Source organism: Dendropsophus ebraccatus, chromosome 10, assembly GCF_027789765.1.
Source record: "Dendropsophus ebraccatus isolate aDenEbr1 chromosome 10, aDenEbr1.pat, whole genome shotgun sequence".
Lineage (NCBI taxonomy): Eukaryota > Metazoa > Chordata > Amphibia > Anura > Hylidae > Dendropsophus > Dendropsophus ebraccatus.
In genome coordinates this window covers 91,367,690-91,393,539 of record NC_091463.1, presented here as the reverse complement: position 1 = coordinate 91,393,539, position 25,850 = coordinate 91,367,690, and the positions used below count along the sequence as shown (strand labels likewise).

Genomic DNA, 25,850 nt, shown 5'->3' with positions numbered 1-25,850 from the left:
GCCAATATGCGAATGAATCTAATCGCAAATGGGCGATTTGCAAATAAAATATCCGCATACCGGCACTTTCCGCTGCGTACGCCGGGCAGGTAGGGGGTGTGGAGGGGGCGAAACCTGGGGCGCGGACTCATATTCCGCGCGATTCATCACTGTTTCCTCCTAACTATACGCACAAAACCTACTCCAGCTCTCAGCTGGCGTAGGTTTTCTGCTGTGCGCATCGGCGCGCACAGGATTTATGTAGAGGCTGTCCGCCTCTACATAAATATTCGTGCCGGCAGAGCTGCGGGGACATTTTTAAGTCCGGTGTAAAAAACGTCGTACTTAATAAATGTCCCCCATAATAGTTAGGTCACCTGTGCCTCTATATAGTAGTTAGGCCCCTCTGTGTCCCAATGTAGTAATTTGGTCCCCCTGTACATCCACATAATAGTTGGGCCCTCTCTGTGCCCCATATAGATAGATGTTAATATCATCAGGGCTGAGTGAAATTCCTTCTTCCTTGGCTCAAACTACACATGGGCACACACAGACCTATAGGTTATAGGTTCCACATGCTTGGCAGGTTTCGTCCCTTTTGTCGTTACTTATTCTACAAGCTTCCTTGCAGATACAGGTATCCAGGCAGAATTCAGGAGGTAGTCAGCTGATATGGTGGGAGCTTGGGATCACATATAGGGCCCACCAGCAGCAACACCAGAGACGGAGGCACGGATCTTCACAGGCAAGCAGGATCACCAGGTCAAAGCAGAGAAGATGGTAGTGCCGACCACCCACCCAGAATTATTAAAGTTATCAGGACTGTTGTGGTGTTTGTTAGATGGGGTGATGACCCACCAATCCCTGGGGGGGGGAGACAGGTAATTCTGGAAATGTTCTATAATTTATCATGATGATTTGTTTTATGTTCATCCCTTATTTATTGGCTTATTGATATTGTTACGTATAAGGTAACTATGAATAATCACCCCGCCCTTGTTCATCCAGTTTATGTCTCTTGTGTTCTATTTATGTTAATTGTTGGCCTGGTGTGTGCAGTGATGGACGTGGAGAGGCCGTAGGAGGACACTGGGGGAGCATGGAGAGGTAAGAGCTGTTTGTCATGTTCTCCGCCAGGGCAGCAAAAGTTTAAAATGAGTGGAATACCCCTTTAAGCATTTAATGGTTGTAGCCTGTGTACAGTGAACCCTTGGATTACAAGTAACTTGGTCTGAGAGCGCTTTGAAAAAAAAAAAAGCTAGTAATTTTTAAAAACTTTAACTTGGTAAATGAGCATGATTTCTTAATACAAGCCCCCTGTGCCCCCATCCGTATACTGTACTGGGTAGGAATCCCTCTCATTGTAACCCTGATCAACTCTGATGGTGATCGGACACCTTCCGCCTCTCCTCTGGTGCCCGTCCGCGTCCGCGCTCTGCTGCCGACGTTCCTACTACACGTAGCGACAGCAACAGATCATTGCCATTGTTGTCTTTAGTCTTTCAAAATGTTGAAAGACGTTGAAAGACAACGATTAGCCGTCATTGCGCATGTCGGCTGATCGTTGCCTTTTATTACACAAATCGATTATCGGCCGTAATGGGCAATAATCGGCCAAACACGGCTGATAATCGCTTCATGTAATAGGGCCTTAACTTCTTACTGATACAGTGTTCTTTATGGATACAGAACATCTTACCCACCTTATTTTTGGAACAAATTGTCTGCATTTCAATTTTTTCTTATGGGAAAATTTGCTTTGCTATACGAGTGATTTGGATGACAATCACGTTCCCGGAAGGAATTATGATCATAATCCAGGTTTTCTGAAATACAATGAAGATTGTCTCAGAATTCTTCCAAATTGCAGGCGGAATCTGCGTTTAATTTAGCTTGAAATTCTGCCCGTAAAATGTGAACAGAGCAATGTCCCATCGTCTTCAATGGGATTTCCACTCAGAAATATTCCGCGCGGAATATTCTGCCGTGGATCCAGTGTCCGCTCAAAGAATTGACGTGCTTGTAATTGCACAGCATTGCGAACCCCCACACCACTTTCTCTGGTCATATTTTACTAGGGTAAATGGTTTGGTTTATTCCCGAAGTTGTTCTCCCCCATACCACCCTCCCTCCCTCATGTTGAAGCAAGTCAGCTGAGCGGGAACTAGGAGCTGTATTTAAACAAGCTGTGCCCAGCTGTGGTTGTCAGTCCGTTGCCAGTTCCTGGAAGAAGCAGCGGCTCCTGATGGAAAGATTAAATCCGGTGGGCCAAGCTCTTCTTACAAGTCCTGCGGACATAGAAGCAGATGAGTTAAGCAGTGAGCTGCAAAGTGAAGAGTGCATATCAAACCATCTCTCAAGTCTGCGAGGAAGAAGCTGAAGCTGCGGGAAGAAGATACTTACCTTCCGCCAACACTCTTTGCATCTTCACCAGAGTTGCCACCACCACTGCCAGAAGCCAGAAGATGGAGGAGCTGTTGGCCCAAAAGATTCACCATGCTGAAGGAGCTGAAGGAGAGGATGGGCTGTGCCACAGTCTGAGGGAAGCCGGACCAAATGGAGAAGAAGCTGGCTCATCATCCCAGGTTATTTGCAGGATCCTGCTGCCAAAAGAGGAAGTGGTGGTCTCGGACATCATCGAGGAGGAGGTGCCAGAGGCTTCAAAGTTGCATTTCCAGGACGCTAGGCAGGCCAAGCGGAAGCGTAAAAGAGCCACTCAATCTGGGCCTCCTTTGGCCCTCCCTGGTAGTAGCGAGGCTCGGGAGTGGGATCACGGGTGCCATGGCAGGGGAGCAGAACATCAGCCAACCTCGGAGAGCAGGACACAGCAGCAGGAGCCAGCACCCTCTGGTACAGCTGTGGGTGAGATCAGTGTTGTGCAGTCTCCTACTGTTGTATGGAATGATTCAGAGGCGTTAATAGAAATGTCTGGGCCCCATAGCAAACTTTTAATTGGGCTCCCCTCCTTCCTGACTGACCCTAAACTGTCCACCTGGTGCTGCCAATGATGACAGTTCAAGAGCCCAATGTATTGCAGGAGTGGGCAATGGGGCCCTCCTGATGTGGTGGGCCCCATAGCAGCTGCTATGGCTGCTATAGTGTTAGCTACGCCCCTGGAATGATTATTCAGTAACGATGCCTTTAAACAAGTCTGTGCCTTGGTTGCTAATAGGTCCCTCAACATGACTTTAAGAAATGTTTGGTCTGGTACATATATATATAATTCAATCTATGGTTACGGAGCGCTAGGGGCAAGTCAATTACCAGTGATTGAAAGAGTGCTGATAATTAATATATATATGAATATAGACTAATTCACCATCTGTGAATCCGTTTGGTTGTGGTGCATTACGAGCCAAAAGTGAGATTTAATCTAAGTTCAGCTCCTCCCAGTTTATCAGGATGGTTTTAATTCTTTAGGTTTTAGTTTGAATGGTCGGTTGTTGTTTTTTTTTGCCAGTGGGATTTAATTTTTCAGGTTACTATTTTGAATGCTTTGCATCTTTAGTTCATTGGGTTGTTGGTTACGGTTGCCCGGATAGCGTTATTGCCCACTATCGTGAGGATGTTCTGTTTACTGGTAGAGCTCATTCACCCAGTTGTTGGAAAGATTCAGACTGATTGTGGTGGAATTTGGTATTCTGGCTGAAGAGAAAGTTGTTCCTTCTTGTCATTGTCTGGAGTTTCTGGGAATAACTATTGATACTGTAAACATGGAGTTTCAGCTTTCTCATTCATTAAACAAGGTATAATAGAGACATTTTCGAGTTGTGTTGAAAGATCTTCAATCTCTGGTGGGTTTACTTAACTTCACTGCAGATTCTGTGTGGAGATTCCGCTGGGAACCTCCGCCCGTGGACTCCTTCCTGCTATGTCTTTGAATGGGAGGGCTTGCACGCCTCCGCTCTCCGCTCATAGAATTGACATGTGAAATATTTGACCGGAGAGGTGCGGAGAGCGGAGGCGTGGAAGCCCTCCCATTCAAGGACATAGCAGGAGGGATTCGGCACAGAGTCAGAAGGCGGAGGTTCCCTGCGTAATCCCCGCTCTGAATATGGAGTGTGAATGGGCCTTAAAAAAAATTTCAATAGGTTTCTGCTGTCCTATCTCAGTGTAACATAAACATAGAAGCTGAACAGGATAATGTATCACTTACATTGTTCTGTGCAACTGATTCTGAGATATCCTCCTGAATAACATGGACAATAAGTAGTCCTCTCCATTATGTGCATGTTATCAGTAGTCCTAGATATTCATGAGCACCAGCAAACTTTTTGCCCACCAGCTGCTGATTGGCAGTTATCTATCCATGCTGTGTGAAGGCAGTCACCTGTCAATCAGCAGCTGGAGGGCAGGAGTGCGGCAAGAATCCTATTCTCCTACCCATTAGGAGAACAGCTGAACAGAATGATGTATGTACCAATCTGTTTAGCATTTCTGTCACTCATTTAAGGCAGTATAAACCTTGTGACAGATTCCCTTTAAGAATTATTCGCATGGGTAGGATTTTTGCAGAAGGTTATATATGTCAACAAGGGGATTGAACTCCCCCAGAGCACATATATGGTTAACTAGGACTGTTTATGAGTCTTTGTTACTTTTTACTGATGTGGCTGGTTCAATGGGCTATGGTGCATTCTTCAATGGTCATTGGTCTGCTGCAGCCTGGCCGGATACTTGGATAAGAGCTTTGGTTAAGAATACTGTCTTGTCGGAACTATTTTCATTAGTGGTAGCTATGGTTATTTGGGGTGAGAAATTTAAGAACAAAAGGATTGTTTTGAGGTCAGATAATTTTGGGTAATTTATACGCTCAATGGCTTCTCATCTAAATCAGAAGATAGGTAAAGCTATTACATGATTTGGTGATACATTGCATGTCTCTGAATTTTTAGAAACATAGAAACTTGTTGGCAGAAAAAGACCACCTGGACCATCTCGTCGGCCCTTTTAGCATGTCCTTTCTTATTACCTTAGTATACATATATGTATATACCAGGCAGGTTTACATTCAGTTATTGTATTGTTGATGTCAGTTGTCTGGAGCAATTCAACTGAGCGGGAGACCAGGAGCTGTATTTAAACAAGCTGTGGTTGTCAGTCCGTCGCCAGTTCCTGGAAGGAGAAGAAGCGCCCGCCCACCCTTCCCGTTGTTATGATTGCATTGTTCTCGGGTATATGATAGCAGGGTATAGTAGCCCAGATGACGTTGGGTGGACATGGACTATGAACAGTTTGGCTTTATGGCACAAATGTTTATTGGTTTAGAATAGATGGTCTTTATTATGGTTCATACTAAACTGTTGTTATTACGAATACCCTTATTATATGCTTTATGTTTTACCACAAAGGTTGCCTGGTCTGATTTATTTCATTGAGGAAACTGGGAACTGTTAATTCCGTGATATCCCTTAGTGCTCTTGTGCTTCTCTTGAAATTGTCAGATTGTCGCTTGAAACCTGGATCCATTATAGTTATTTAAAGGAGAGGACCGGCCAGACCCATTTTTTTAGCAAGTGCTGGGGAGGGGAGGATAAAAGAAATACCATTCCCCTACCTCCCCTGCTCCAGCGCTGGTGCCCGTATCCTGCTGCTCCAGTCTCCGGGTTCCCTGCCACTTTCTGGTCTGAGCAGGGACCCGAGTTGTGGCGTGTGAGGTCTGCTCAGCCAACCAGCGGTCGTAGACCTAACAAGTCACAATACAAGGCCCTGCTGAGACCACAAAGTGTCCAGGGACCACAGCAGCAGGATGCGGCCACCACCGCTGAAGCGGGAGAGGTAAGATCATGTTATTTCTTTTATCCTCCTTCTCTTCAGCACTTGCTAAAAAAAATGGACTTCTGGCTGGACTTCTCCTTTAATATTTAATATTGTCTTGCTAATTCCTTCAGATCTTCTCGTTTTTCTTCCTTGGTGCATTTGTCCTAAGGGAAGCCTAGTAACACCAACAATTAGTTCTGGTAATAGCTCCAATTTTTTGGGAAATGTCATAATCATATCTGTTTGTGAGTTGAGTTGTTCTTTCTGTGTTTTTCCACATGGATGAGGGGCAAATACCCCGAAACAGCTGTCTGTGGATGGATACCTTGCTTGGGTATTTTGCAGGTCATGTCATCCTTGACTATGGCTTGTTGGAAGGTGGTTTCCTTGACTGGAGACCCCCATTGGCTTTGTTGTTCCTACCCGTAAGAAGGTCTGGCTAGCTCATTGACATTGAGAAACATGTGATGGTGTCTGTGCAGTTGTTTGGCATGTTTGTCTTCCCAGGGGGCAATGTTCCTAGATTGACATGTTGAGAAACATATGATGGTGTCTATGTTGTGTTTTGGTTGATCTCCCTGAGGTCAACCATCATTCCCTTGAATGCTCTTACTAGGCTTTTTACTAGCCATAATTCTGCTACACATTGATGAGGGACGAATACACGAAACAGCTTTTTGTGGATGGATACCTTGCTTGAGTGTTTCCCAAACCAGGTCATCCTTGACTGTTGCTTGTTGGAAGGTGGTTTCCTTTACTGGAGACCAGCTCTTGGCTTGGTTTTTCCTTCCCAGTAAAAAGTCTGGCTAGCTCACTGACGTTGAGAAACATGTGATGGTGTGGTGTCCCACCACGGGTGTTACTTATCTGGCACCTGTCACAAAAGCCTAATACTCAAACTTAAGGTGGTGATGAGGTTGTATATGAGTTTCGCCACCAGATGTTAGTGTTCTATGTATAACTTTGTATGTATGTATTGCACAGCTGTAGTCATTATAGGGTTACTGTTTTTTGTTATGTGATTATGTGGACCAGTGGAGATGCTTCTTTCTTTTCTACCTATCTCTATTCTCCTTTCTATGCACACTCTCTTCTCCATCACTCACATGGACTCTTACACACCCTTTAGGAAGTAGTCACTTGGGGAGAGGAAGTGTAGCATCAGTTTCCCTCTGATTCTCTGAGGAGTAGGACACACACAGACCAGGCATCCCTGCTGTACTTAGCCAGGGCCTGGCTTTGCCAGGTTTCCTGTCCGGGACAGGCCAGCTGTGGTCAGACACACGTATATAGAGAACCCAGAGACTTTTCAATTCCAAGCTATAACTACAGACACTATGCAGTGTTAACCCCCAAAGGAGGACAAGTCAGAAATCACCCCAGCACATGCTGTGAACCTTTTTTAACAGTGCATGGCGGTATCCTAGCTACAGAGGAATTGACCCTGATAGAGCAAAGCAACCATAACCAAGGTCTACGTACTCTATCTCACAGGGCAGGTGAAACCGGGACATCCTTGGACACTTAGCTTTGCCCAGGTAACTTAGTCTGGGGCTTGTGTCACCCTCGTAGGACGGGTACCCCGACACTGCAGGGCAGAAGGTGGTTTAGTAAAACACGGACACAAGTATCAGGAAAACCATCTTATTTATTCTACTAGGACTCAGTGATATTTGCACCAGCACCTACACATACCGGCTACACCATCCTTGGGTTACTCTCCCCTTTTTGTGGGTGGCAGTACCCACAGTCTAGGTGGGTCATCTTCCCACTCCGGACCACTGTGACAAGAGCCCAAGGGACCCATCACAACCAGGCAAGTCACCGACCCTTTCAGGGGACCAGTATAGCCAGCCACCAAACAAAGCAGGTATACCACGACACCTGTGTGCTGAGTTAGCACTGGCGTCCCGACACTACCATCACTGGCTAGGCTATACTGCACTACCAACCACCATAGAAGTGGCGCCACCGCTACAATTTCAGTGTGTGACCGGTAGTAGAACACAACACCAGAGTGTATCACCCACCACAATTTGTCCTCCCAGGGGGCAATGTCCTAGATTCACTGACGTGAATCTGCAAGAAGTGTTGTGAGACGTGAACAGGAAAGACTTTCCTTATGTAGTTTGTGGACTCCATATCCAGATTTACAAGTTTTGGTAGCGCTGCTGCTGGCCAGGTTAATGCAAATAGACTCATAAAACCACATTATAAAAAGTCTTTCCTGGTCTGTAGTTACTGGTAAAGTCATTTAGGCTTCCTCAGGGGATTATGCTATCCTACATGGTAGGGACGAGAACGTAATAAAAGTCAAGATAAAAAATAACCGGATTATTTTAATGAATAATTATACCTTTAACATCTACACTTTTGGCAATTCCCGTGTCTCACTGCCTGCCGCCCTTCCCCTTCACTTAGCCCAGTGACTGGGGTCATGTTGTGACTCACAGACAGACGCAATCTTGCCCGTAATAAAGTGGGACCCCATTCCCAATAGGCATTGTAACACAGCAATTCCTGGTCATGCAGCAGGGAATCGCCATATAGCCCCAGCTATAAGGGAACCTGTCAAGAGCGCCACATGCTGACAGTCAGATTCATAGACAGTCTTCATACCCGCCATATTGATCGCAGTGGCTCAGGCCGTTAGATGGATTAATATTAGATGTCTTACTTTAAACCAGAATCGAGCACCAAAGTTTCGCTTTATTCTGAAATGGTGTAGACCACTCCCCTTTTTTCCTTAAGCCACACCCCTTTGACTGAGACCAAACTCACTAAATGTGGCAAAAGTCAGGTTAAACAGTTTTTGGCCCAAATTACACCGGTACAGTTCTGTTTCACTTGCAATGGTAACACCAGGCCATTCTTTTATAAGTTCCTACAACACTCAGTCCCATGTAAAAGGATGACTCCCCTCCCTTTAACCCCTTCACAATCCAGCCCCATGTAAAAACCCCAACAAAATATAACCCCCCTCCACCTCCATTCTGCCCCCCAATTTAGTCCCATGTCCCCCTCCATCCCATCAGCCTTCTCCCACAGCCCCATTTAAAAACATCACTCTGCCCTCTTAAACATACAGTCCCATGTAAAAAAAAATCAATACCATTTCTTCTCAAGCATATATATTGTTCTAAGTGCAAAATGTCACTCCTCTCCATTCAGCCTCTCCAATATGCAGTCCCATGTAAATATCATTCCCCTCCTTTACAGTCCCATGTAAAGTCAACACTCCTCTCCCTTCCTCGTCTTCTATTTTTACTATGCTATGTGAAAACTTCCTTCTCCTCAGCCACTTCCAGCAGACCATACTGTCTGGTCCATCTAAGTTTCATTTCTTTCCCAGCACATCTCAGTTTCATTTCTTCCCCATTCTATATATGAGGTCAGGGACGCTGCTCTGCCTCCCTATGTATTATTCAGCACTAGTATCCTAAGGCTCTTCCCTCAGAGGCTGCTTAACTCCTTAACTTGCCAGAAGTTCTTGGGGACACCACGACAGCTCCATCGTAGACCCGACAGATATAGGAATAAACTGTGCCCTCAGCCGGAAAAGGTGAGGATTTTTTTTTCAAGAAATTAACAATAGAGACAATGTGTATTTATATAGACCTATACTTGCTGGGAGTTGTAGTTGAAGTTCAGCTGGTGATTATGGTGGCCTAGACGAGGCATTGGTGAGTGCCTGTCATTGTTAAGCTGCAATGGGGGTCATCGGTGGTGGTGGTGGTTGTGCTGGCATGTGGGCATAGGTGTTGGTCATGGGGGCCATGTGTGGTGGTCATGCTGTCATATGGGCATAGATGGTTGTCATGCTGTCATTAGAGGCAATCAGTGTTGGTCATGCTGCCATATGGGCATTCGTGTTAGTCATGCTGTCATGAGGGCGATCAGCGGTGGTCATGCTGCTAAATGACCATTAGTGTTGGTCATGCTGCTATATGGCCATAGGTGGTGGTCATGCTGACACAAGGCTGGTCAAGCTTCTAAAAGGGTTTTAGTGTTGGTCATGCTGTCACAGTTCTAATAGTGGTTATCATGCTGCCATATGGCTAATAGTGTTGGTCATGATGTTATGAGAGTGATCGGTGGTGGTCATGCTTCTATATAGGCATTACTGTTGGTCATGCTTCTATGTGGGCACTAGTGTTGGTCATGCTTCTATGTGGGCATTAGTGTTTGTCATGCTTCTATGTGGGTATTAGTGGTGGTCATGCTGTCATGAGGGCGATCATTGGCGGTCATGCTTCTATGTGGGCATTAGTGTTGGTCATGCTGTCATGAGAGTGATTGGTGGTGGTCATGTTTCTATTTAGCCCTTAGTGTTGTTCATGCTGTCATGAGAGTGATCGGTGGTGGTCATGCTTCTATATGGGCATTAATGTTGGTCATACTGTCATGAGGGCAATCAGTGGTGGTAATGCGTCTATATGGGCATTAGTGTTGGTCATGCTGTCACAGGACTGTTACTGGTGGTCATGCTTCTATATGGGCATTAGTGTTCATCATGCTATCATGAGAGTATCGGTGGTGGTCATGCTTCTATATGGGCATTAATGTTGGTCATGCTATCATGAGAGTGATCGGTGGTGGTCATGCTTCTATATGGGCATTAGTGGTGGTCATACTGTCATGAGGGTCATCGGTGGTGGTCATGCTTCTATATGGACATTAGTGTTTGTCATGCTGTCACAGGACTGTTACTGGTGGTCATGCTTCTATATGGGCATTAGTGTTGGTCATGCTATCATGAGGGCGATCGGTGGTGGTCATGCTTCTATATGGGCATTAGTGTTGGTCATGCTGTCACAGGACTGTCACTGGTGGTCATGCTTCTATATGGGCATTAGTGTTGGTCATGCTATCATGAGAGTCATCAGTGGTGCTCATGCTTCTATATGGACATTAGCGTTGGTCATGCTGTCACAGGACTGTTACTGGTAGTCATGCTTCCATATGGCCATGCTATCATGAGGGCAATCAGTGGTGGTAATGCGTCTATATGGGCATTAGTGTTGGTCATGCTGTCACAGGACTGTTACTGGTGGTCATGCTTCTATATGGGCATTACTGTTCGTCATGCTATCATGAGAGTAATCGGTGGTGGTCATGCTTCTATATGGGCATTAATGTTGGTCATGCTATCATGAGGGACATCGGTGGTGGTTATGCTTCTATATGGACATTAGTGTTGGTCATGCTGTCACAGGACTGTTACTGGTGGTCATGCTTCTATATGGGCATTAGTGTTCGTCATACTATCATGAGAGTAATCAGTGGTGGTCATGCTTCTATATGGGCATTAATGTTGGTCATGCTATCATGAGGGACATCGGTGGTGGTTATGCTTCTATATGGACATTAGTGTTGGTCATGCTGTCACAGGACTGTTACTGGTGGTCATGCTTCTATATGGGCATTAGTGTTGGTCATGCTATCATGAGAGTGGTCGGTGGTGGTCATGCTTCTATATGGGCATTAATGTTGGTCATGCTATCATGAGAGTGATCGGTGGTGGTCATGCTTCTATATGGGCATTAGTGGTGGTCATGCTGTCATGAGGGACATCGGTGGTGGCCATGCTTCTATATGGACATTAGTGTTCATCATGCTGTCACAGGACTGTTACTGGTAGTCATGCTTCCATATGGCCATGCTATCATGAGAGAAATCGGTGGTGGTCATGCTTCTATATGGGCATTAGTGTTGGTCATGCTATCATGAGGGCCATCGATGGTGGTCATGCTTCTATATGGACATTAGTGCTGGTCATGCTATCGCAGGACTGTTACTGGTAGTCATGCAGTCATGCTTCCATATGGCCATGCTGTCATGAGGGTCATTGGCGGTCGTGCTGCTATGGTGTTTATTGAGGGTGTTGATGGAAGTCACTTTCCTAAGGGATCGCAATTACATACTCTCTAATCCAGAATCTTTTTGGCCACCAAAAAAAAAGACCAAGTGAAATAAATAACCAATGCTCAATATCACAAGCCGCATTTAATGACATAAAGCTAAATAAATATAAAATTTGTACTAGCGCCAACGCCTGTATTGTCCAGTACCCCCCATGCCTTTCCATGTACTATGCTGTACTATATTATGTCATGTTCTGTATTTCAGAGGGCACCCATAAAAGAGGCCGTCACCAGGACACGTCAGGTTCACCACAGTCCAAGAACCCCGACATGGCTTCTTTAAAAACGCATCCCTCCTCCTACCTCTTCCAGCCACCCTCGTATACAGCATCCTCAGAGCTGGGGTATTTCTCTCTGGATGGGAAGGGATGTTACCATGGCGATGCCAGACGCCTCCGCTATCTTAGTACCCCAGCGGGGATGGATAGTGGAAGAGCTTCTCTTGGATGGGACGTGATGGACGGATTTGAGGATCGCTATGTACCATGTAACGATGATGAAAAAGTGGGACTTGGCTATATCTTAACATGGATGAAAGAGAACAGAGGCCTTGTGCAAGGAAGCAACAGGTGTGTAATGGGATGGGGGGGGGGGGGTTGTTCGTGTATATATAGGATCGGATAGATATACTGTTTATATAGTCGGTCAGGATAAATGGGAGTCCAGACAGGGCATCTAATATAATTAAAATTGCTTTATAATAACATTGTCTATCATGTCTTCAGGCCTGTGAACCAAGACTTTGTCACCAGACGGGGTCTCCTAGCTAAGATTATGTGCACTCCGTATGAAACCAACGAAGGCTGGATCATGACGGTCACTCTGTTTAAGGGCACCTTGTATATCAATGGGAGGGAGACCCCGGCCGCTTACAAGAACAGGAAAGAGAGGCCCAAGTACGTCGAGAAGTTGTTGTACTCTGGATACAAGTTTGAGAGCTACATATGTGCAGGTTTGTCCATTTCCATTGCCTTCGTGACTGTCCTTGCTCATATAATGCACTCAGGCAGGTCAGTGAAATATATGTATATTACAAAGTGTGAGAACATCTGTGGGGGCTGCTCTGTCTCCCTCTATATAGTCAAACTTCCCGCAATTCAAGCCAGTGTTTAAATATAAACAAACTGTAATGTTTTAGCCACTAGATGCCTCCCTTCTCTAAAATCTGTTCACTGCCTGTTGTCAGGGGAAATCTGTCTCTAGTAACAGCTAGATCAGGACATATTACAGGAAGTGGGAATATGGTTTACCATGTGCTCTCTGAAGGGGATAGAGTCCGAGAAAGCCTGGGCTGTGTACCTGCAAGCTGAGCCAGTCTGCATGCCAAAGATAATCCACACTGTTCCTCAAAGGTAAATCAAGACTTTCCTCTTATCTTTCATCATCTATAAAGCTCAGGGCAGCTATCTTTTGTGTACGTACCAGTGTATTTACTGTTGTATGTCTACTGCAGTGTGATGACCCCCCCCCTTCCCCCCACCTTTAGTTTCTCATAGGCAGTAACAGTAGCAGCTCAGTGCCTAATGTATCCCTCTCCTTGCTCTGATCATGCTGCTGCTGGGAAGTCAGTGCATCAGTAACCCCTTCTTTATCCATATACCATTTAGTAATATACGGTGTAATCAGCCAGTCTGTACTGCCCAGTGGACTTGGTATAGCAGAGAGGAGTATGTTGAATGCTGATTGGACAGAGAAGAAAAGGAAAGGAAGTCCACCCATGTGTACAACTGACAACAGCCCAGCCCTGGTTCTGAAATATAGACAATGAGAAACAAATGGGCACCATGGAGAGGACCCCCAAGGCTCAGTAACAGCAGTGACAGCGCTAACATCACCTTGAAGGGTTAACTGCTTTAAGGGTAGCTTCACATGTACCGGATTCGCAGCGGCTTTTTACTCTGCAAGTTTGCAGCAAAATCCGCTGCGGATCCTGGTAGTGTGAAGGTCTATGGGGTTACATATCCGCAGCAGAATTTTTTTTGGGGGGGTAAAGGGGCCGGCCTACATATCCACAGTGAAATGAAAATTCTGGTGCGTGTGTAGCTACCCTAAAGGGGAACTATCAGCAGGTTAGACCAATCACTCCCTAGTGAGCAGGGGGCACTGTGGATGAAGGTGGATGTTACTGTCATCCTCAGCGCCGTTCCTGTGATGTTTGTTCTGAAATCCTCTGCACCGTAAGCCGTTAGGAGCACTGGGGGTGGGGCTAACACCCCCCAAGAGCCTTTTCGGCCTGCTCACTCCATTGATGATCATTGGGGGGGGAGGGGGCAGTCTGGCTGGAGGAACGGATCGCTGTGGGTGGGGTGGTGTCATTGGCCCCCTGGGTGGCTGGCCCCTTCTAATGATGATCAATGCATGGGGGCAGCCGGATTGGTGCTCATGGGCAGTAGGCCCGCCTCCAGTGCTCCTAACTACTAATGTGCAAACTAGGGATCTGTCTGCAAGTTAGAATTGTCTAACCTACTGATAGTTCCCCTTTAAGGAAAAATAGGTAAAACCATACAACTCACCAGTCTGCACAATGGCGTCTCTGGACAAGTGCATGGATAAACTGGTGAACCATCAGGTGAGGACTAAAAGTTTCATCCAGAAAATGGAAAATCCAGCATCAACAATTTAAACTCACTGTATTGAAATATACTAAATAGTTACATATCCGACGCGTTTTGAGCGCCGCTGAACATACTCCTGCCGGTCTGACAGGTGTGTAACTAAAAACCACATTCTACAGTCAAAGCCTTATGGGTTAAAATCCTCGCAATGCGTAAAATGTTATAAGGTATTATCATGGCATATATAAAACAGGTGAGTAATAACCCTCAGGATACCTGTCATAATATGGTATCATAAAATTATAAAAGATGTGTACTTACATACTCCGATATGCAGATGGATAAAGAACCACAGATACATCACAGATACATCACCACATACACACTTGCCTTCTGTCAAAAAAAGGGATCTCCACCACTCAATAACCCTAGAGGCTATCAGTTGTATTTTCCTGGACAACTCCTTTAAGTAAGGTCTGTGATTGTCTTGCCCTATCACTCTAGTGTTTCATGCCTAGACTGTTTGTCTCTCTGTGTTGACAGATGGAATTGCCTTTCTCTTGTCACTGTGTACAGAAGTAAAACTGGTGAGGTGCCTCCAGGTCATAGCTTATTTTTTATTTGTTTTTATAGCAGTTGCTAGTCGGTATTAAAAACCTTCAGCAGCGTTGCCCCCCCCCCAACATGTTTTACCAGACCTCCAGCATCCTCAGGGGTACCAGGAATCATTGTCCTGTTACCCTTGAGGATACCAGAAATCAGAATACAAAACAGACACAATAGCTCAATTGGTGCCCCTAAAACTCCCCCCCCCCCCTTTTTTTTATATGCCCATATATTATTCCTTCTTTTTCTCCAAAGAAACCTACTGTTTGTGCTCTCCCTCCTATTTGCCCCTTTCAATTGTCTCCCGTCTTCTTCTGGAAACTCTAGTGGAGCACAACAGCATAAGTGTCCTGAATCTTCCTGATTCGGAATTCACCACCGGGTCTATGAAAGAAATCAGGGGATCATTAAAAGAGGTGAAAATATTGTTAGCTAAATGTGCTGTCCCCTCACCTTATACTCTATATCTCCCATGGTTCCATGCACTTTGTACCTGTCGGGTGACTTTCTAATTCTTTTACAAAGGCTGGACCATCGGCAAATAAGGCACTTACTACCTCTCATGCTCCCAGTCCTCCTAGTGTGTAAGCTCTTGTTTCCCCCCCCCCCCAGTCCTCCTAGTGTGTAAGCTCTTGTGTCCCCCCAGTCCTCCTAGTGTGTAAGCTCTTGTGTCCCCCCCAGTCCTCCTAGTGTGTAAGCTCTTGTGTCCCCCCAGTCCTCCTAGTGTGTAAGCTCTTGTGTCCCCCAGTCCTCCTAGTGTGTAAGCTCTTGTGTCCCCCCCAGTCCTCCTAGTGTGTAATCTCTTGTGTCCCCCCCAGTCCTCCTAGTGTGTAAGCTCTTGTGTCCCCCCCAGTCCTCCTAGTGTGTAAGCTCTTGTGTCCCCCCCCCCCAGTCCTCCTAGTGTGTAAGCTCTTGTGTCCCCCCAGTCCTCCTAGTGTGTAAGCTCTTGTGTCCCCCCAGTCCTCCTAGTGTGTAAGCTCTTGTGTCCCCCCCCCAATCCTCCTAGTGTGTAAGCTCTTGTGTCCCCCCCCAGTCCTCCTAGTGTGTAAGCTCTTGTGTCCCCCCAGTCCTCCTAGTGTGTAAGCTCTTGTTTCCCCCCCCAGTCCTCCTAGTGTGTAAGCTCTTGTGTCCCCCCACCAGTCCTCCTAATGTGTAAGCTCCTGTGTCCCCCCCAGTCCTCCTAGTGTGTAAGCTCTTGTTTCCCCCCCCAGTCCTCCTAGTGTGTAAGCTCCTGTGTCCCCCCAGTCCTCCTAGTGTGTAAGCTCTTGTGTCCCCCAGTCCTCCTAGTGTATAAGCTCTTGTGCCCCCCCAGTCCTCCTAGTGTGTAAGCTCTTGTGTCCCCCCCAGTCCTCCTAGTGTGTAAGCTCTTGTGTCCCCCCCCAGTCCTCCTAGTGTGTAAGCTCTTGTGTCACCCCCCCAGTCCTCTTAATGTGTAAGCTCTTGTGTCACCCCCCCCAGTCCTCCTAGTGTGTAAGCTCTTGTGTCACCCCCCCAGTCCTCTTAATGTGTAAGCTCTTGTGTCCCCCCCAGTCCTCCTAGTGTGTAAGCTCTTGTGTCCCCCCCCAGTCCTCCTAGTGTGTAAGCTCTTGAGTCCCCCCCCAGTCCTCCTAGTGTGTAAGCTCTTGTGTCCCCCCCCCAGTCCTCCTAGTGTGTAAGCTCTTGTGTCCCCCCCCCAGTCCTCCTAGTGTGTAAGCTCTTGTGTCCCCCCCCCAGTCCTCCTAGTGTGTAAGCTCTTGTGTCCCCCCCCAGTCCTCCTAGTGTGTAAGCTCTTGTGTCCCCCCCCCCCCCCCCAGTCCTCCTAGTGTGTAAGCTCTTGTGTGATCTCTGGTCGTCCGTGAAACACTCAGGTCATGTTACAGATTGACAATAAGAGCTCATGCACACTGAGCAAAATACAAGGAATTGAAGAGGAAAGATTTCTGCTCGAAATTCCTGCTCTGGCAGAATAGGAGCAGAATAGAAGCTGAATTTGAACAGATTTCAAGCAGAATGCAAGTGGAATTCAAGCTGAATTTTAAGCAGAATTATAGCCCCATTGACTTCTATAGGATTCCTCTAGCAGAATCCGCCCTAAGAAGTGACATGTCAATTCTCTGGGCAAAAAGCAGATCTGCGGCAGAAAATTCTGCTCGGAAATTCTGCAGTGTGAACGACAGAGTGGAAATCCCATTGAACACAATGGGACATTGCTCTGTTCATTCTTTTACGAGAGGAATTTCAAGCAGAATTTAATAGCGGATTCCTCTTCAATTCTTCGTCTTTTGCTCAGTGTGCATGAGCCCTAAGTAGAGAAGTTGTAAAAAGTTGCTGCTGGATTTTCCCGTCTTCTGGATGAAATTCCCATTAAAATTTGTGACTTACAGATTGACAGATACTGAAACATGCTCTTTTTTATTTGTTTCTCTTTTCCGACAGTATTTTTGTATTTTACTTTTTGTATATTATTATGGTGGTAGCTATGCTGCCTGAAATTTTACTCTGTTAGCAGCGTGTAGAGATATACCTACCTATCGGTGTCACCTTTCATTGTAGATATCCAAATGGCTAGATTTCTGACTATGATCGCCATTGGGGGTGTTGTTTAGTAAAAGTGTATATATGTTAGATACTTACCTCACCACAATCCAGTGAGGTCTTCTGCGGTGTCCGGAGTGTTGCCCTGCACTCTCAGGGGCCTGTCACGAATGCTGAAGAAGCGTGCCCCATTCCCTGGATCCAGCGCCGCCCACCAGGTGACATCACGGTTACCCAACAACGTTTCTGGGGTCGCGTCACATGGGGCAACATCCTTGATCAGAGGGCGAGTCCAATCAATTCTAGACCAGACCCCTGACCTCCTATTAAGTGTGTCAGTACTATAAGAATAATGCTGGCTACTAAGTCTAGTTTATCTAGAGTGCCCGCCGTACGCTGTGTTTATCCTGTGCAAGTTTTCTGGCTTTATCTAACCCCAGATTTCTGTACCCTGACTTTCCTGATTTTCTGCCTGCCCTGACCTTTTGGCTTTGTGACCTAACTATTGCCTAGATTTCGTTTCTGTACCTTTGCTGCACATTTTTTGTGGCCTCGGCTTGCTGACCATCCTTACTTGTTTGTCTGTCTAGTCTATGTTTTGTGTTGGGAGTATATACGGTAAGTGCTTGCACCTGTAGGTTGCTGTTGCACTTTGTTGTTGTTTTTTTTGTCTGTACTTAAGCCACAAGCAGAGTGCAACCTGCAGTGTAAACAGAGGCATAGAGGTGCGGCCAATTTTTCCTTTTTTTCTGTGGCTGCCTCCTGTTGGCTTGCACTCCACCCATGTCCCAAGGGTGCTATAAAAAGAGATCATTCAGATCCTATCTGCCCAGTTATAGGCTTAATGTTAGCCCAGGAGAGGCCATTGCTAGTGTGAAAATGCTAGAGTAGGGACCATGTCTCTGAGGACACCTTAACATGGTGACATGGTGCAGTCTGTAGATCAAACAGTTTGCTAAGATCCTCGTATTTTAAAGCAACTCTGTGCCCACAATCTGACCCCCCAAACCTCTTGTACCTTCGGATAGCTGCTTTTAATACAAGATCTGTCCTGGGGTCCGTTCGGCAGGTGATGCAGTTATTGTCCTAAAAAACAACTTTTAAACTTGCAGCCCCGTGCCCAAATGGGCGTGGCCTAGAGTGTGTATGCATTAGGCTGGCACACCTAATCATCATTAGGAATGCCCCAGGCAGATTGTCTCCTATTCCCCTACCTGTGTCAGCACGGCACATTGGCTGGATCGTTAAGGCACCTGTGCAATGTCCAGACAGGAGAAAATTTTCAAGTGGCATTCTTAATGATGAAGAGGGTGGGGAGGAGGGACGGAGGGGTGGTGCAAAGTTAGGGCACAGATATTCTAAGCCACGCCCGTTGGGCACGGGGCTGCAAGTTTAAAAGTTGTTGTTTAAGGCAATAACTGCATCACCTGCCGAACAGACCACAGGACAGATCTTGGATTAAAAGCAGCTATCCGAAGGTACAAGCGGTTTGGGGGGTCAGATTGTGGCTACAGTGTCCCTTTAATGTCTATAGAGCAGTTTTTTGTCGTTTGTACACCCCCCTCTGGTATAAACACAACAAAAACCTGCTCTATATACGGTAAGCACTTGCACCTGTAGGTTGCTGTTGCTGGTTTTTTTTGTCTGTACTTAAGCGACATGCAGCATGCAACCTGCAGTATGATTCTTTTTATTTTTCCAAAGCCAAATGTACAGACAACACCTAAGGCCCCGTTCCCACTGAGGAAAGGTAGCGGAATTTCGCGACGGAATTGTCCGCCGCGGAATGCCGTTAGCCTCCCGCTCATAATGGGAGTCTATGGCAGGCGCGCGCTCCTGCCCTGTCCGCGCTGAAGAATGAACATGTTCATTCTTCAGCGCGTACAGAGCAGGAGCGCGCACCTCCCATAGACTCCCATTATGAGCGGGAGGCTAACGGCATTCCGCGGCGGACAATTCCGTCGCGGAATTCCGCTACCTTTCCTCAGTGGGAACGGGGCCTAAGTGCAGTGACCCCACAGGACGCGTTTCAAGCGCATGCGCGCTCTTGATCACCTGAGTTGCACTTGTGAAACCCTTCCTTAAATCATCACCACTACAGGTGTAACAAACAGGTGCACAAGTTAACTCTTAAAACAAACCATGCTATCTACTGCGGTGACATATCAATTCTGTAAAAAATATATATACATAGGATATACCTAAAATACTATAAAGACAAAAGGAAGCTGACTGATACATGCATTTAACATAACACTATATTATAATAAGTACATTTTCATAATCATGCAAATGAATTCATATGAGTACAAGTGTATATAAAAGCAACAAAAATACCCCAAGCATAATAAATTATTTAGTATATGCACAATAATGCAAACTGAATGTTTTTAATATACTAATTATTCATTTATTTATTATATATTTTTATTTATTTGTTTGTGCTTGGAGTAAATATTATGGGTTGTATCAGATGGAAACAAATACTGCGTGATACACTATCTCGGTATAATAATACTTAATACCTGGATGAGTCACTAGTGATAAAAGTTATGAGGAGATTAAAGCAATGCTGTTGTGGATGATGCGGTAATGAATGATGATAACTGTGTGTGAACAGCCTCTAAGGGTGGAGACACATATGTGACCAAAATAAATGTATGTAGTTTGATTCAATATTAAGTTTTGATGCAATATTAAATATGTAGGTTGCACAACCAAAAAAATTAAAGTACGTGCATTGGAACACTTAAATGACATTTCTGGCAATCCATTTCGGCACAAATCAGGGGCTTCGGCGCATTTCATTAATCAACATGATAAAAAAAGTGATAATTTCATGATTTATGGCATAGAAAAAATGTATACCAAAGTTAGAGGAGGTGACACAGAAAAATTATTAAAAAATCGGGAAGCCTATTGGCAGTTCATTCTTGGTACAAGAACTCCGGATGGTATGAATATACGCTGAGAGCTTATGTATCATTATTAATAATACATTTTCTTGCCTTTCATGCTATACATGATCATATCTGTCACATTTGTAATTCTATTTCTAGTATTATTCAAGTTCTTTTTGGTTTAGAATCAAACTACATACATTTATTTTGGTCCACCCTTAGAGGCTGTTCACACACAGTTATCATCATTCATTACCGCATCATCCACAACAGCATTGCTTTAATCTCCTCATAACTTTTATCACTAGTGACTCATCCAGGTATTAAGTATTATTATACCGAGATAGTGTATCACGCAGTATTTGTTTCCATCTGATACAACCCATAATATTTACTCCAAGCACAAACAAATAAATAAAAATATATAATAAATAAATGAATAATTAGTATATTAAAAACATTCAGTTTGCATTATTGTGCATATACTAAATAATTTATTATGCTTGGGGTATTTTTGTTGCTTTTATATACACTTGTACTCATATGAATTCATTTGCATGATTATGAAAATGTACTTATTATAATATAGTGTTATGTTAAATGCATGTATCAGTCAGCTTCCTTTTGTCTTTATAGTATTTTAGGTATATCCTATGTATATATATTTTTTACAGAATTGATATGTCACCGCAGTAGATAGCATGGTTTGTTTTAACAGTTAACTTGTGCACCTGTTTGTTACACCTGTAGTGGTGATGATTTAAGGAAGGGTTTCACAAGTGCAACTCAGGTGATCAAGAGCGCGCATGCGCTTGAAACGCGTCCTGTGGGGTCACTGCACTTAGGTGTTGTCTGTACATTTGGCTTTGGAAAAATAAAAAGAATCTCTCTGCATCAAGTGCTGGATTATCGTTTCCTTTTTCCGAATTACAGTACCACGCATTTGCCAGATGTGAATCCGGGGCACCAGAGAGTTCTTGGTCGGTGAGCTGACAATCACATTTTCAACCTGCAGTATGAACAGAGAGATGCAGCCAAGTTTTCCTTTTTTTCTGGCACATATCGTAAGTCAGGGACCGCCGCCCAGTTGTCCGTAGCTGCCTAAGGCTGATAGTGGCAAGTAGGCAGGGCAGTAGGTGGGGACTAGCCCAGGGTCCCCCGTCTGTGTCTTCCCCATTTCTACCCCGACCAACTAGAGCATGACAATATATTAAATTTTAAGTGTCACCTTATTGTTAGGCTTAGTGGTCAGACTGAAAACTGCAGGATTTTAGGATTATTTTTAGAGATGAGCGAACCTCGAGCATGCTCGAGTTCATCCTAACTCGAGCGCTAGGTATTTGATACGCAGGGGCTGCTGAAGTTGGATAAAGCCCTAAGGCTATGTGAAAAACATGGATATAGTCATTGGCTGTATCCATGTTTTCCAGACAACCTTAGAGCTTTATCCAAGTTCAGCAGCCCCCGCTAATCAAATGCCAAACAATCAGGTTCGGATGAACTCGAGCATGCTCGAGGTTCGCTCATCTCTAATTATTTTAAAATATAGATAGTAAAATTAAACAAAAATGGGAAAAAAAACCATGAAAATGTAAGGTTATTTTTTTGATGACGAATCTTCACCTTCTCAGGGAGGAGCCGGTCATTGATTACCAATCTACCTTGGATGATAAATAAAATCTTCCTCCATTTGTTTCCCCACCCAGATTCTCCTGGTGGCGCTCCTCGTCCCCGTGACGTTGTGAACACCAATGAGGCATTTTGCAGCGTCTTACAGGGCCAACTGGCATCCCATTCATTTCTGGTTTCTGGAGAGGTGGACTGCAAAGACCCGAGCAGTCCTGATCCCTCACCCCCATCCTGCTACGTGGAGCTGAAGACAAATTTCCAGCTACTAAGCGCTCAGCAACACTACAACTTTCGCAGGTGCCAGTCATAACTAATTATAGATGTATTTGTTACCCGTCCCCCCAGTCTCTGTACAGAAGATGAAGGTTTTATGTTGTCTCCCCAGGTATAAGCTCCTGAAGTGGTGGAGCCAGTCCTTCCTGCTTGGGATTCCAGTCATCATCGCTGGATTTCGGAATCCGCAAGGAAGAATTGGATCTCTACAGAAGTTTAGAACATCAGAGATCCCTTACTTAGCGCGGGTAATATGAGGGGGTCTGTTGGCTATCACCCCAATAATGATGCTATAAAAAAAATCCTATAAAAAAAAACTTATATACTGCATGGTATAAAATTTTTAAATACGGGACCCTACGTATGATGGATGCCAAAGTGGCTTCCATCATAGCTATAGGTTGTATATATTCATCTGAAACTCCCCCTATGTATACCAAGCCTACATCCATTTTTGGTTGGAAATTGCACCACGGTTCTAGCCCATTTGCAATAGTAAATCAGTCCCAATGTGTTTGTCCTTTGTGCAGGGTGACGGGCAGAGCTGGGATCCGGCCGTGTGTATGAACTTCTGTAACGCCTTCCTCAGTTATATCAAGGAGGTGGTGACTAGAGATGACCCCAGGTAAGAAGCCGAAAGCAATAAAGGGCGGATCCGATTCCTTTTTATGTAGATGTCACCTCAACTCCTGCACTAAAGCAGAGGCGGGTCCAATGACATTGCTGGGGACGTCCATGTATGCGGGGGTGGGATCCAGTCGGTCTCCAAATCTGATTAAGAGCATAGTCGAGGAATTATTAGATCCTGTTGATGCACCATTATGTTCTCTCTACTCAGGGTGGTCTATGTCTTCTCCTGGGAGCCGTATAAAGACATCACTTTTACTATTGAGGAAGTTTCTGATGATCCTGTCATCCCGGACTGGTACGCGCGGGAATTATCATAGATTTCTCTCTGGAAAATGAAGACTCTGAACCTCAGTTGAATTACGCTACATTCTACATGCTACTCTTTTTAACATAAACCGAAATCAATAGTAGTAATGATCATTCTACTGCACAGTTCTTTTTTTATCTATTTTCTGATCGTGATTTTTTTTTTCCATTTTTTGTATGTTATTATGGGGGCAGCCATCTTGCCTGAGCTAACAGCAGTTAGAGATATGCTTTAAAGCATATACATAGTTACATAGTGTAGTTAAAAAAGACACATCAATCAAGTTCAACAAAGGAGGGCATGGATGAAGGAGGTGGGGGATGGCTAGATTCTATACATATGAATTAATGATATTTTGTTCTAAGAACTTGTCTATGGCCATGTTCACATGGTGTAACACACCGGCCGGATGATCTTCACAGCTGCTGAATTCAGATGCCCGCATCCAAATTCCCCGCTGCTCACAATGGAGCATGCGGCCGGAGCCACATGCTTTATTGTGTGGACTGACAGGTTCTCTGCAGCCGCTATTCAATGAATAGCGGCCACAGAAAACTGACGTGTCAGTTTCTTGCATTGCCGCTAGCGATCCCTGCCGGAGTGTACACTATGGGGGGGGGGGGAATTATGAAGCTTACGCCAGGGAGAAGGTGCAGATTCGCCCCTTCTCCCTGGTGTACGCCTCCCGTGCGCCCCGCTCGCCCGATGGGCGGGCTGGCGGAGCTTGCAGAGACGTGATGAGGCGGGGAGGAGGCATGGCTCCCACGCCTCATTTATCATGATTTACGCCAAATCATGACGCAAATCTACACCTGCTGGAAGCAGATGTAGATTTGGTACGCCAGGCGCAGATTCAGGCGCGCCTCTTAGTGAATCCTGCCGCGAAAAAGGGTGCAGGGCCTTATATAAGACCTGCGTCATGTATTAATCATATCTTTTTTTCAGGGTTCTTTTGCTATCTATGGCCACCTGTCTTTTATTGTGAATTTTTGCTGCTTTTATTATCTTTTTACAGGTTTTATTAAGCTCTTTGTAATGCTTAAAGGCTACAGCTGACCCCTCTGATTTGTATTTTTTGAATGCCCTTTTTTGTCATTTATAGCTCTTTTTACCTCGATTGTAAGCCATGCAGGATTTGATTTTAATCGTTTATATGTGTTACCCATAGGAATATATTTGGCAGTACAGTAATTTATTGTGGATTTGAAGATTTCCCATTTATTATCTGTATCAGTAATTGACAACAGCCGCTTCCAGTCTATATCCTGAAGTTTAGCTCATAATCCAGAGTAATGGCTTTTTTAAAAAGACCATTTTTGCCATTGACATGAATGGGAGGTTTCTTGGCATTTCATAGGGAGGGGGAGGCTGAGCTGTGAGCTTCATCTATTGTCGTCTCTATCTACTGGTGTCACCATTTACTGTGATGCTTTACAGATCCCATTACGGCAGCCTCCTCCTTATCATTGCAGGAAAAACAGGAAGTCTTGTGGGCCTAGCTTTAGGCTTAGTGGTGAGAATGAAAACTGCAAAATTTCAGGATTATTTTATAATATAGATAGCAAAATGGAAAATTAGGAAAAAAATCACCAAAAATTACATAATGTTTATATAAAACATAGGTCATTATCTAATTACACATTCCCATTAAAACTGAAAAAAAATTCTTCAGGTAATGCAAATAAGTATGTGCGAACCAGGCTTGACATTTCACTTAAATGGACACTGTCATAAAAAAAAAAAAAAGCTTTTGACATGTCACAGGAACATAAGTTGGGGTCTCACTGCCAAGACCCCTAACGGTCGGGAGATTACACTGGGAAATGTGTGCGGTAATGAATTTCAATCTCTGTCTTGCAGCCATCTCTGTCCAGGCAGCACTAAGCAAAAAAAATCCAAAAAAAGCCCCAAATATATTCATGTACTAAACACAATGGATGATAAATGAATAAAGATGTTGTGACCTCCGATTCACTGCCCAACGTGCGTTTCACACTCAGCTTCTTCTGGGGGCAGTAGGGTGGATGGGAGATAGGGGATTATGGGTGAGATAGGTGATTAGGTAAGAAGCCAAACAATCAGAAACAAATCAATGCCATATAACAATTAAAGGGAAGAAATCAGATATAGACATTGTCATTCGTAGCCACCATAGGATACACAACCATGCAAATGCTTTTGATGGAAATACTATGATTGTGATCACGATTTTACCATAATAATTTTAATATAATGAACAAAATATAAATAAATATATATAAATAATAACATATAATATATAAATAATATATACGGTAAATACATACGGTACATGTGCTAACCTAGGTTTATTGTGTAAGGCATGAAATATTAGAAATAATATGTATGGTGTGTGTATGCATCCATATGAATATATATATATATATATATATATATATATATATATATATATATATGTATATAAACTAAAAATGAATTGCCCTTGGAAGTGAAGTCAATTTATAGAATACAACTCAACTGTGTATGTACAAGAATTTGATCAATATAAAATGTGATGCACTGTGTGTATTATACATGTGAACTAAAAAAAAAAATAAAGGAATAACTGTGTAAAAAAAAAGTGAAAACCAAATGCGAAAAATAAATATAATTATTTTCTACCATGTTTTTTTTTTTTCCAGGTGAGTAGTTAACAGTGACAATGTGGCGCCCCATCCCGCCCAGTGGTAACTGAGTGCATGAGTGCCATGTTAATAAATAATGATCATAGTGATTCATAGTGACTAGAGATGAG

At 44.4% G+C, this 25,850-nt stretch overlaps 1 protein-coding gene across 3 annotated transcripts; it reads left to right on the top strand.

The window, feature by feature from the left end:
• The first annotated feature begins 1,067 nt into the window (after positions 1-1,067).
• Positions 1,068-25,684, top strand: LOC138766349 (decapping and exoribonuclease protein-like). 3 transcript variants are annotated; one of them, XM_069943923.1, is made up of 7 exons: positions 1,068-1,086; positions 11,869-12,232; positions 12,389-12,615; positions 21,945-22,164; positions 22,253-22,388; positions 22,671-22,765; positions 22,979-25,684. In XM_069943923.1, the coding sequence occupies exons 2-7, from the start codon at positions 11,934-11,936 to the stop codon at positions 23,085-23,087; spliced, it is 1,086 nt and encodes a 361-aa protein (XP_069800024.1). In that variant the 5' UTR covers positions 1,068-1,086; positions 11,869-11,933; the 3' UTR covers positions 23,088-25,684. The 3 variants fall into 3 exon arrangements, with proteins under 3 accessions (XP_069800024.1, XP_069800023.1, XP_069800022.1); XM_069943922.1 differs by lacking the exon at positions 1,068-1,086 and adding an exon at positions 2,206-2,829; XM_069943921.1 differs by lacking the exon at positions 1,068-1,086 and adding an exon at positions 2,206-2,841.
• Positions 25,685-25,850: the final 166 nt, after the last annotated feature.